This window comes from Hemiscyllium ocellatum, chromosome 29 (assembly GCF_020745735.1).
Source record: "Hemiscyllium ocellatum isolate sHemOce1 chromosome 29, sHemOce1.pat.X.cur, whole genome shotgun sequence".
NCBI lineage: Eukaryota > Metazoa > Chordata > Chondrichthyes > Orectolobiformes > Hemiscylliidae > Hemiscyllium > Hemiscyllium ocellatum.
The window spans coordinates 53,786,896-53,798,584 of NC_083429.1; the positions used below are offsets into that span (position 1 = coordinate 53,786,896).

General features: G+C 43.0%; 1 protein-coding gene across 1 annotated transcript in view; it reads left to right on the forward strand.

Moving 5' to 3' along the window:
- Positions 1–10,598, forward strand: part of nectin1b (nectin cell adhesion molecule 1b) — a 229,375-nt gene extending 218,777 nt beyond the window's left edge. Inside the window, exon 6 of the mRNA XM_060847081.1 lies at positions 3,710–10,598. Within this exon, the coding sequence (XP_060703064.1) occupies positions 3,710–4,227 (518 nt within the window). The 3' untranslated portion in view covers positions 4,228–10,598. The remainder of the gene's footprint in view (positions 1–3,709) is intronic.
- Positions 10,599–11,689: the final 1,091 nt, after the last annotated feature.

An 11,689-nucleotide genomic window follows, 5' to 3' on the forward strand; every position in this document is an offset into this window, starting at 1 on the left:
TCTGGCAGCATCTGTGGAGAGAAAGCAGAGTTACGTTTCGGGTCCAGTGACCCTCCCTCAGAACTGTTTCTCTCCACAGATGCTGCCAGACCTGCTGAGCTTTTTCCAGCAATTTCTGTTGTTGTTTGATTTCCAGCATCCACAGTTCTTTTTATTTAGTAGTCCCTGATGATTATGTCGTTGTATAAGCAGCATTGGGCACTGACAGACGCTTAATATACAATGAGGCATCCATTCGTAATGAAGACCAGACACAACCCACACCCATCAGAAGGTTTCACACCTCGTCCACCTTCCCATCAGCACCTAATCCCAAAGGTGCTGACCCTGATTGGGAGGATCCTCCATGGGTTTATGTCTTTGTACCTAGTCCATACTCCACATGTGAACCCCCAGGTTTTGATATTTAATCAGAGGGATTCCAGCTCATCCTAAATCCACAGGTAGAGAATTGCAGCAATGCATGGGAACAGCAATCTGGCCCCCCCCCGTGTTTAAAATGCACTTGGGCTGACAGCAGTCACTCGGTACGTGAGTCAAACACCGCAGGTGCTATCTTCGTAACAGCATCTAGAATTAAAGGTCTGATCAAAGTTGTGAAACCATGATCAATTGTCATTAAAAGCTTTATCTGAGAGGGTTGTTGCTGAGGATGATAATGTCCTTACCTCTGAGCCAGGGGTTCAAATCCCACTTGCTCCAGAGGTGTGTCAGAGCATCTCAAAGCAGGTTGATTAGAGAAGTGAAAGATGCTAAATGAAAATGTTACCACTGTTGGCAAAACAAAATGATATATAAAATAAAAGCCATGAGAAACAAAAACAAAAATTGCTGGAAAAGCTCAATGGGTCTGGCAGCACCTGTGATGAGAAATCAGAGTTAATGTTTCAGGTTGAATGAGTGTTCCTCAGGAGCTCATTTGGTTCTCCAACGTCCCTCAGGGAAGATAACTGCTGCCCTTACCTGGTCTTAGCTACACGTAACTCCAGGCCCCGTGGTTGACTTTGAAATGGTTAACTACTCAATTCCATCTTCTGCAAGGGCAGCTAGGGATTGGACGTTGCCATCCCAGCCAGTAATGCACCCATCCCTTGAATGCGTATTAAAAAAATTAACATCCCGTTACAGCCTTGAGAGATGGTTTAGTGTTGTTCAAAACAGGCTTCCCAAGTGTAGGAACTAGGTAGTATGCAGAGCAATCTTGTATCTGAGGTTGCAATAGTTTTGGTTCAGTATTTCTGGTGTGTTTCACACTGTGTTGAAATATATTGGTATATTTCAGTATCCTGCATAAATGTGATTACAGAATGCTCAGTGATATCAGAGATTTATTACATTACTTATAGGGAACTCTGATGTAAGAATGAGACAGCTCTCTTGTGGCCATTCAGCTCATCAGCACACATGCTGGCTTTTTGAAAGAGCTATCTAATTAATTCCACACCACACCACAGGTCCTGGGAATATGTGTTTTATTTCCACTTAAAGTGATTATCTGATTCCCTTTTTAAAAGCTAGTTTTTGTCATCCTTTTCTGGCAGTACGTCTGAGATCACAACTCCTCACTGTATAGATATGACTGAAGGGGAGTGAAATTATTACCTGTCACCTTGAACAAAGCATTAAAAGTTCCATCATTTTTGGTTTACAGTCCCTTAGATGTAGTGTAGAGTTTGCAATCGAAGATGTTGCTCATCTATTAGGAAGGGGAGTGATAGAATTATTATTGAAGCAAATAAGAAGAGGAAATGCATGGCTATGCCTGATTCATTCTAAACCTCACCGTCAAACAATGATCCTTTTATAACCCAGTTTTAACTTTATAATTCCTTTGCTGTTGTTAAAACCTGATGTTTGCTTTGTATTCTGTCTTGTTTCTTCTTTTCCAGTAGAGTTGCACCTTCTCCATGCTGAATAAGTGTAGCTAATCCCTTGGCTCCTTACTGCATTTTAATGCATTGTCTCCTCAGTTTCTCATTAGAGAGGAAGGAGTGTGTGTGTGTGTGTGTGTGTGTGTGTGTGTGTGTGTGTGTGTGTGTGTGTGTGTGTGTGTGTGTGTGTGTGTGTGTGTGTGTGTGTGTGTGAACAGGATGATCTGGATAGTGAGTGATGTGGAGTGTGTTAATGATATGGATCATTCAGCCAGCGTGTGTATTGTCGTTCATTCTTCCTTTTAAAGTGGTGCTTTGCATCTTTATTTTTATGTAACTATTTAATGATTAAATTTACAGTGAATGATATAACTGGGGGAGACTGTAGCACAGTGGTAATGTTACTGAATTAGTAATCCAAGCCCCCGCCCAAGCTGTGGTTATGGGTTCAAATCCCAGCATGGTAGACCGGAAATTTCAATGTCAAATATAAAAGAAAACTGCATTAAAAAGCTAATCTAATGGTCACCATATGACCATTATCAATTGTCAAATGTTCATTAGAGAAGGAAATCTGCCATCCCTATCTGGTATGGCCTGTATGTGACTACAGACTCACAGCAATGTGGTTGACTCTTAGCTGGTCTCTGAAATGGCCACTTGGTTCAAAGGCAATTGGGGATAAGCAATAGCCAGTCAATGCCATCCCAAGACAAAATAAAAAACGCTGAACGATACTTGTGGTAGTTTGGGTAGCAGAGAGGAGGTGTGATTGGAGTAAAGACTTGCCCTTACCCGGCAGCACCGTGGCTCAGTGGGTTTCCTCTGGGTGCTCTAGATTCCTCCCATATTTCCAAGGTTAGGTGAATTGGCCATGCTAAATTGCCTATAATGTCCAGCAGGCTAGGTTGAGTCAGCCGTGGGAAATACAGGCTGGGCTGGGATGGGATACCCTTCAGGGGGGTCAGTGCAGACTCGATGGGCTTCCTCTGCACTGTATGGATTCGATACAAGTCTAGGCATTCAAGACTAAGGTACCACATTACAATCAGTGGCAAATATTTAAAAGTTAACCAGTAATCCTATATTTCAGTAAATGCATGTGCAGGCGTGTGGATTTTAATGAATATGACCAGTTGGGATCATGCTGCAGGAGGTCCCACTGATTGAGCTCATGTGTACCCCTGCCCAGCTGAAAGTACACCTGTAACTGTGTGCAAGAGGCTGGTTACAACTGGGGGGTGATTCTTTTGAGCAGCTGTTTGTGTGACTGCATAAGGTGCAGAGTCTGGACTGGGAGAGAACAAGATACAAAGATTATACTAAGTACAAGGACTTTATTGTACAAGAGACGCACATGTTTGATTTGAGAAACTCATGACATTGAGTTTATTAATATGAAAACAACACAAGTAAAGCAGGAGAGTTAAGTAGAAAGTGCTGGAAATGCTCAGCAGGTCAGGCACCATCTGTGGAGAGATATTTTGGATTGTAGGGACTTCACCAGAACTGGGCTTTCTTTACAGTTCTGCCTGATTTTCTGAGCGTTTCTACCACTTACTGTGTCTGTTTCAAATTTCCAGCATCTGCATTATTTTGCCTTTGTTTGACAATAAGCACAGGCTGTCTGGGGGGATGGGAGGTGTGTTCTCGAAGGTAGCACCGTAACTGTGCTCTTTGTAAATGTCATGATGTTGAGAGAGCAGCTTAGATGTAGACTGTTAATTTCAGCCATCTTTCTCCCTTCCCTCTGTCTCCCCTTCCCCTTTCCCCTCGTCAACGCATCTTACAAATCACGGGACTGACACTGTCCCTTCCATCTGTCTTTTCCTACCCAGAATCCCCTCAAATCCTACCATCCAGCACAAGCAGTCCCAGTGTGAGAGAGAGTCTGGACAGCAGTGGAAGCAGCAGCAAGACCTTGGTGATTGGAGCAGTTGTGGGAGGTCTGATTCTCGTCTTGGTTATCGGTGTCATAATCTTCATCGTCCTTCGGAAGAGGCAACAAACCTTCAAGGGTGACTACAACACAAAGAAACACGTGTTTGGGAATGGATACAGCAAAGCTGGCATCATGCCCCCAGCTCCAGAGCACATCTCTTATCAGGAGGAGTCCGATGAGGATAAAAAGCCATCTTCCATGAACGTGAGTTATGAGAATGAGAGGAAAGTTTCCCGTGATGGTGTAGACTTTGACACAGACTCCAAGCGTCCTTACTTCACCGTCGACGAGAGCGACACGCAGGAGGACTTTGACGAGCAGACTCTGAGCTTCCAGTATCCGCAGGATTTGACGGAAGACATGGTTTCGCAGAATGATGGCTCCATCATTTCAAAGAAAGAGTGGTATGTGTAGTGCCAGACCCCTCATGGTGCAGGACAATGTCTGCATGTCCTGCCTCCTGTACACCTGGCTCCACTGTAAGAACTCTGCATCAGCTAAAGTCTTAATGATTACATTGTGATTTATTTTTTACATTTCATTAAAAAAAATATAAATAATGTTCTCAGATAGTGTTTCAAAATGAAAGGGAACACTAGTCTATCTAGCACTAATTCGGGGTAATCCTCACTTATATCAGTTGGACTTCTGTAAAAACTGATGTCTCTTTGATATGCTACACAGACATCAGGTAACTTGTGCTAAACACTGGAACTTAATCTGGCTGTCAGCACTTCTGTGGCTGCATGACCATAACTTCTTATTAACTTCTCATTAATTTATAACCATTCACTAGGACTGGATGGATGTGGCTAATAACTTACTGGCCTTTGCTGGTGAGTGGTTAGTTTGTTTGGTTACCAACTAGTGACGACATGTGATAGCAACTGTTAATATTCCATTTAATTGGAGTTTTTACAAACACTCACTAAATGCTGCAGCTAATAATGGATTTATAGCTGGATTTTCCACTAGATGATATCAATATGTGTAAATACCAACTATTGTTTTTTTTAAACTGCACATAACACTAAAGCCACAGAAGATCTCTTTGGGTACCTTAAATGCCTTGGTACCATTTGGATCAAAACTTTGCTGTCAATTTTTTTTAGCTTCTAGGTAAAATTAATTTGCCTGGCATAAAGAGAACATTTCCCCCCCCCCCTCTTGAATGATGTTCTGGTTGCAGCTTAAAACATTCCTGCATGTGAATGTCCATTTCTCCAGGCAATGTGAAGTGTGGCGCTGCACCCTTCCCTCCACAAATTTCTAACAAGTCTCTACAATGTTTAAAAATGTTGGGCTCACTTGTTGATTCTTGTCTGTGCATGCTTCAGAATCCTCTTTAACGAAATGTTCAATGTACTGCATCTTGCCTGCAGTCAGTCATGTAGTATAATGTATTTTTCGGGCTTATAACATCACGTTAGAGCTATAGTGTTGCCTGTCCAAATGTAGTTACCCAGGTCCATTTCTTGATAACTTGATAAAAATTAAGCCATGCATCACAGAGACCAAATTTGATGGGTGTGATCACCAAGCCTGCATGAGCCTGTGGAGTAATTGTTAATGAACAATCATTAATTAGTGGACAAGAGCAGTTTTCTGTGGATGCTGGATATCTGCGATAAAATATTCGAAAGGTCCAGCAGGTCAGATAGGTTCTGTGGGAAAAAAAGAGAGATGTGTTTAATGTTTGGGTCAGTCACTGACTCTTCAAAAGTGGAAATCTCTCGACTGGACTTAAATATATGTCCATTTTCTCAAAGCCTTACCAGTAATTTATTGTTAAGTCGGCACTCTGTTCCATTCATAATACTTAACTGGTGATGTTTCCCTGAGTGGGCAGTAAGAAGTGGCCATTTACAGATAAGCAAGAGATAATGTGACAAACCTGTGCCTTGAACTGCAAGATGTGGACCCTACAGCAGTGTAGGTTGTTGAGCAGGTCTATTTGCCAGCAACTGATTTAAAATGGTCCAGTTTTCGCCGCCTTTGTCCATTTTAAATTTGGTAAAGAATTGCAGTCTGTTCTTGATGTGGTCAGCAGGTCTGCAGAGTAAGTACCACACCTCCCACAGTATTAAACACATGGGCATTGTGCAGATAGCAAACAGGGACACAGTTCAGCATGTGCTATCAAACAAACGTAGCATTCTCTTTGTTTGTGAAATGCATCAACAGTTACCTTTGTCTAAAAACGCCTACAAAGTGGGTGGAAGAAGTGTTATCCATAAATAATAATGGTAACATTGTATTCCTCTGGCTTGGCAAAACTGTCCACCATTCCAACCAATGGGTTTAGACGTGGCCTTGAGCTTCTTGCAATCAGGGACATTTTGTCTTGTAAATCCGAGAGGTGAGACACCCATCAGGTTCATAGGAATCCACAGGCAAAGACTATTACAATTAGCTGCTGGGTTGTGAGACAAGGAGGAGAGGGGATTGCTCCCTATCGCTATGGATCCTCATTTGGAAACTGCTCAAAATACACAACCAATCAGTCACTATCCTTCAAAACGTAAGATATGATATTTCAGGAGTGCACCCTTTATCCAAACTATTTTGTAATTCTGAACTGTCAGCAAGTCAGCAACAAGGGGGCAGTAAAAGGCAGGAGGCTTAGAGGGAATTTGAGGAAATGTTTTGTCACCTAGAGGGTGGAGGGAATCTGAAATGCACTGCCTGGGGTGGGGGGAAATAATGGAAGCAGGAAGCTTCATAACCTTGAAAAAAATACGTGGATGAGCACTTGAAACATCATAACATTCAAAGCCATGGGCCTACTGTGGGGAAAATAGGACTAGTGTGTTAATAGTATTTTTGACAGCAGAGGCTTGATGGGCCAAAGGATCTCCTCTGTACTGTATGATTCTATGAAGCTATCTTCAAATATGATGGTGTAGAGGACTATTCTTCCAGGGAATGGTGTACCAATCTGTACGTAGCGGTTTGATCATTTGAATTTGGTTTTGTTAATGCAGATGAAAAGCTGAGGTTAGTAAATGACCATAATCCATTTAATTGAGATAAAATTCCCATTTATTCAATCCCTTTTAAGGAAGGGAGCTAACTGTCCTTCCCAGCCTGATGCCATTCCCACACCTGGCTGGTTGACTCTGAAGTGGTTTAGCAAATGACTCAGTTGTGTCTCAGCTTTGGGCGTGGAGAGGGAAGCACCTGATGCTATCCTTACCATTGCCTTCCATGTTCCTATCAGTACTTGCAAATAAATGCTAGCAAGGCTACTGTCAGTATTTTAGCAGGGGTCTGAGCGTTATCCCATCGCAGTCTCGTTGGAATGCTCGTGCTTTGCTGAGCTCATCATGGGGATAACTTGCGATTCAAGGTGGCACATTAATGTTATTTCTATCTTGTTTGTACATGAGCCGATGGGTGATGGATTGTTTCAGAGTACACTGTTCCATATCAGAAGTATTTGACTTTGAAAAGGCTTTTGTAAATATCGCACAAGTTTGTTATATGTCAGAGTAACTCCATCTTCCTATTATCTAATGAGAGCTGATCTGATGGAGTGTAATATAGGTGCACATCTTTGTTTGTACCTCGTTGCATCATTGTTCCCCCTTCACAGCTTGTTATTACAGTGCCATTTGAATGTTACTATGCTTTAATATTTAGCACATGTTGATGAAACTTCCCCGGTTAAACCTCTGCTCACTGACCATTCCATTTAACTGGTTCTCGATCAACACTTGAAAGCATTCTAATAAGAGAGAGGGAGAAATTTTGTTAGTGATGCACTGTTCCCAGTGGGCACCATTTCCATTCTCTAGCCTTTTCCCATGTGGCTATGATAAAGATTGTAAATGCCATCTAAGCACGAGGGGAGATGGGTGATTATCAGCTGGATTGGGATCAGTTACAATGCTATCACTAAAAGATCCCGTTCTGATGAAGAATCACTGGTCTTGAAATGCTAACTCTGTTTGTCCCCACAGATGCTGCCAGTCCAGCTGAGTTTCACCAGCAATTTCTGTTTTTGTATTAAAGAACCTCCTGGAAAACAAGGGAGGCATTTCATCACAGCCAAAACCTCCCCTTCCAGCCCCATTGCTGTTCACATGAAAGCTACTGAGAGTACAGAGGTGAAAGGGATGTTTTACACATTTAAATTCCACATGTAAATATTTCACATTACATTGGTTTTCTTCATTTGCATGTGCATTATTATTTGCTGACAATAGCTTAGTCAGTGAGCGCAGTGTACGGACCTCCCTCACTGTTGGCACACCTTAATGGGGAAATTAGGGATGCTTCCTCAGTGCAGGAGAAACGACAATGCATCTTTCTGTCCACACTGTATTGACCGTTCATTTTCCAGCCCTGTGTTGTGTTCGCCATTCCCGGGGTTTTGTCTGAACTTGTCCGCACACTACACCCACCCCCTCTTTCTGTGCGCCGTGAAGGAGATTGTCTGAAATCACGCTCATTGGGGAGAACTGAAAAATTGTCCCTGACACCTGAGATGGACCCACATGTGGGCAATACTGCTGCTGCCCTCTCATCTTCATATTCTGATAGTGTTCTCTGTGTCCCACCTCTACCCAACATACCAGGGGCCTCTCCACACAAACTCTCCACACCTCCGATCGCACCTCTCTGTTATTCCCATGGATTCCTCTTCCACCCCTCCAATGGGTGCAATTCATCCTGACACTTTCAACCCTGACCCCAATCTCCCTAACTGACCCTTGCTGGTCATGAGGGTCCCCGCAATCATCCAAACCAACTCTCTCCCACCCCACACACCCAGTGCTGCTTCTACAAGATCATAGCCAACAGCAACTATGATCCAGACTCTGTGAATCTCTCACATACTGCTCACGTTACATTTAAAGAATAATGTAATTCGGACATCTCTATACGAGTGAGTCTTTGGGCCATGCAAACTTACTTCAAGTACAAGCTGCCCAGCCCCCCCATCCCACCCCTGTCACCGGAACCTTCACTTGCAGCTCATTCAGTCCCCCCCACACACCCTCATTTGTGTGTGTGGGCCCACCACCCCCCACCCCATAAAACCAGCCCACCGCAGCCAGCAGCGATGTTTCTGCACAAAGCGGTTTGTTCCCGGTCAGTATTGGGTCGTGTGTTCAGCAATGTGTCTTTTGCACAAATGGTCCCAGTTTAGGGATGTGTTTGGGTGAGTGTTGCTGGTTACTGCTCAGACTGAAATGATCAAGACCACTTTTTAAATTATTTACTACCTGGTGATCAGAGGATAATTCCAATAACCACATCTGATAAAGAGCATTGCCATCCTTAGAGCTTCAAGGTTCTATGCAAATGGCCAGAAACATTTTGGGTCTTGAACCTTTATACATGACATGGGCATCAGGAGACAAAGGGTAAAATCCCAGAATATTGTCAATTCAAAATAGTACTGGTATATTTGAAGTGTTCAATATTTATCATTCCATGTACACACAAAGCTGATCAAAAAATGAAGTCCATTTACTTTTTATAGGTTTTGGTCTTATAACAAACCATTGCAAGGTAATCAATTCATTCATTTGAGAATTTCAAGATGTATTTACAACTCCAGCAATATCCAATGGTGAACTGAGCTCCAGCATTCACTAATGTCTGTTCGGGAAGGAAATCTGCCATCCTTATGTGATCTGGCCTACATGTGACTCCAGACCAGCAGCAATGGGGTTGACTCTTAACTGGGCAATTAGGGATGGGTTATAAATGCAGGCCTAGCCCACGTCCTGTGAACAAATTGTACAATGCAGTATGACAGAGTCATAGAGATGTACAGCACAGAAGCAGACTCTTCGGTCCAACTCCTTCATGCTGACCAGATAGCCTAAATTAATCCAGTCCCATTTCCCAGCTAATGGCCCATATCCCTCCAAACCCTTCCTAATCATATACCCATCCAAATCCCTTTTAAATGCTGTAATTGTACCAGCCTCCACCACTTCCTCTGGCAGCTCATTCCATACACGCACCACCCTCTGTGTGAAAAAGTTGCCCCTTGGGTCCCTTTTAAAAAGTCCTGCAATGAAGTGTGACATGCACTTTACTCCAGCGATGCAGTGATATTAGGAGAGAAAGCGATGACATGACTTTCTCCCACACTGAGTCTGCACGTCCTTAGAGATACTTCACTTGCATATCTCTCTCTTCTTTCTCTCTCTCTCTCTCTCTCTCTCACTGTGACCAAGGTACTGTTATTTGCTTTTATTGTCCATTTACATCCAGCGACATGTATTGACAACTGGATATCCGACCACACAACAAACCAAGCCATCAGTATCCCACTCCTGCTTGTACTTGGTCTAACCATAGTGCTGTGTTCTTCTGCCCGCTCAGTGCAGAGCTGGGATAAATAGCTAGTTGTTCTCTGCCATTGTGCCCAATCATGACATTTCTTCTTCCATTAATTCAGGATCGAGAGCTAAATTAGCCATGTGTGGCTGTTCTGAGCTACAAGATGGTCACGCTTTCATTTAAAGCTCCCCGGTTTGGTGCTGCGTTGGGATATACTGTGTTCATTGAATCTTGTTAACTATTGTGCAAATAAAACCATTTTGTAAAGTGTACTGTGTAATGTTTTGTACAATGTTGCAGATACAATCTGTTTTATTTGGCTGCTTCCTTTCTTGTTGTTTCTCTTGATATGGATTCTCTGGTTGAAGGTGGTTCGGTTGTGGATCCTGCCTGCTCTGTTATGTGCCCAAGTGTGTGAAATGTTCCAAATCTTATTTGGGGGAGGGAAACTTCTTTTTTTTAAATAAAATTTCAAATGGAAATTTCTTTGGTTTGCTGTTTTTATTCTCCGGTTGGTTCTGATCTAGTGAATTTTCCTGATTCTTGTCAGAAAGAATACTGAGTTCAGGAGTCTGTCTTCACCGGGGGATATGGATTTTGTTTTTTTTTCCCCTTTCAACCTCCCCTTTTCACCAATGCCTGAACTCTCAATCCAGGCTGGCACTCCCGGTGCGATTCTGAGGGAATGCTGCATTGTCAAGATATTAACAGGAAAAGTCAGGGAAAATTTTTTAAAAATGTATTCCTAGTGGTTGGATATTCTCAAACTAGGCACAGTCTAAAGATTAGGGCCAGACCATTCAGGAGAAATGTTAGGAAGCACCTTGACACACAAAGGGGAGTGAAGATTTCAAACTCTTTTCCAAAAATGGCACTGGATGCTAGATCAGTTGTTAATTTTAAGTCTGAGAGAGAGAATTTTCTGTTAAGTAAAGGACATAAGGGATATGGACCAAAGGCAGGTCTGTGGAGTTTGGCTACAGATCAGCTGTCAGACAGTCGGTGGGGGCTGAGTGTCCTACTCCAGTTCTTGCGTGCAATCTGTTGGATGGATCTTAAACCGAGGCCTTTGTGAAAAGGGTCTGTGGCACTATTTTGAAAAAGAGAAGACAATTTCTTCCCCTATCTTGAAACACATATTTATCCCTTAACCATCATTATCGTCTGAGCAGTCAATCCCACCCTTGCTGCATACGTTGTGGGATCTTGTTCTGTGTAAATTTATTGCTGTGGTTTCTACATTACAACAGTGATCCCACTTTTAAAATGTGCGTCACTAAGGTGTACAGCACTTTGAGCTGCCCTGAGGATGGGAGCGGTATGATGTAGAAATGCAAGTGGACTTATTTTCCCTCCCATGATGCTGTTCTCTGGTTCAGTTTCACAAAAAGCTCATGTCAGTGTAGAGAGCTCAGTCCTGTCTCCTTCCAGAAGGCAAGTTCCTTTCTGCAGATGGTCAAACGAAAAAGGAGTGGGAACATACGAGACATATTCCTTTTCTGCCATCCTCCCCTTCACTTTCCGGCTGACCAAGCCAGGATGGGGTTGCCCGGTGGCTCGGTGGTTAGTGCTG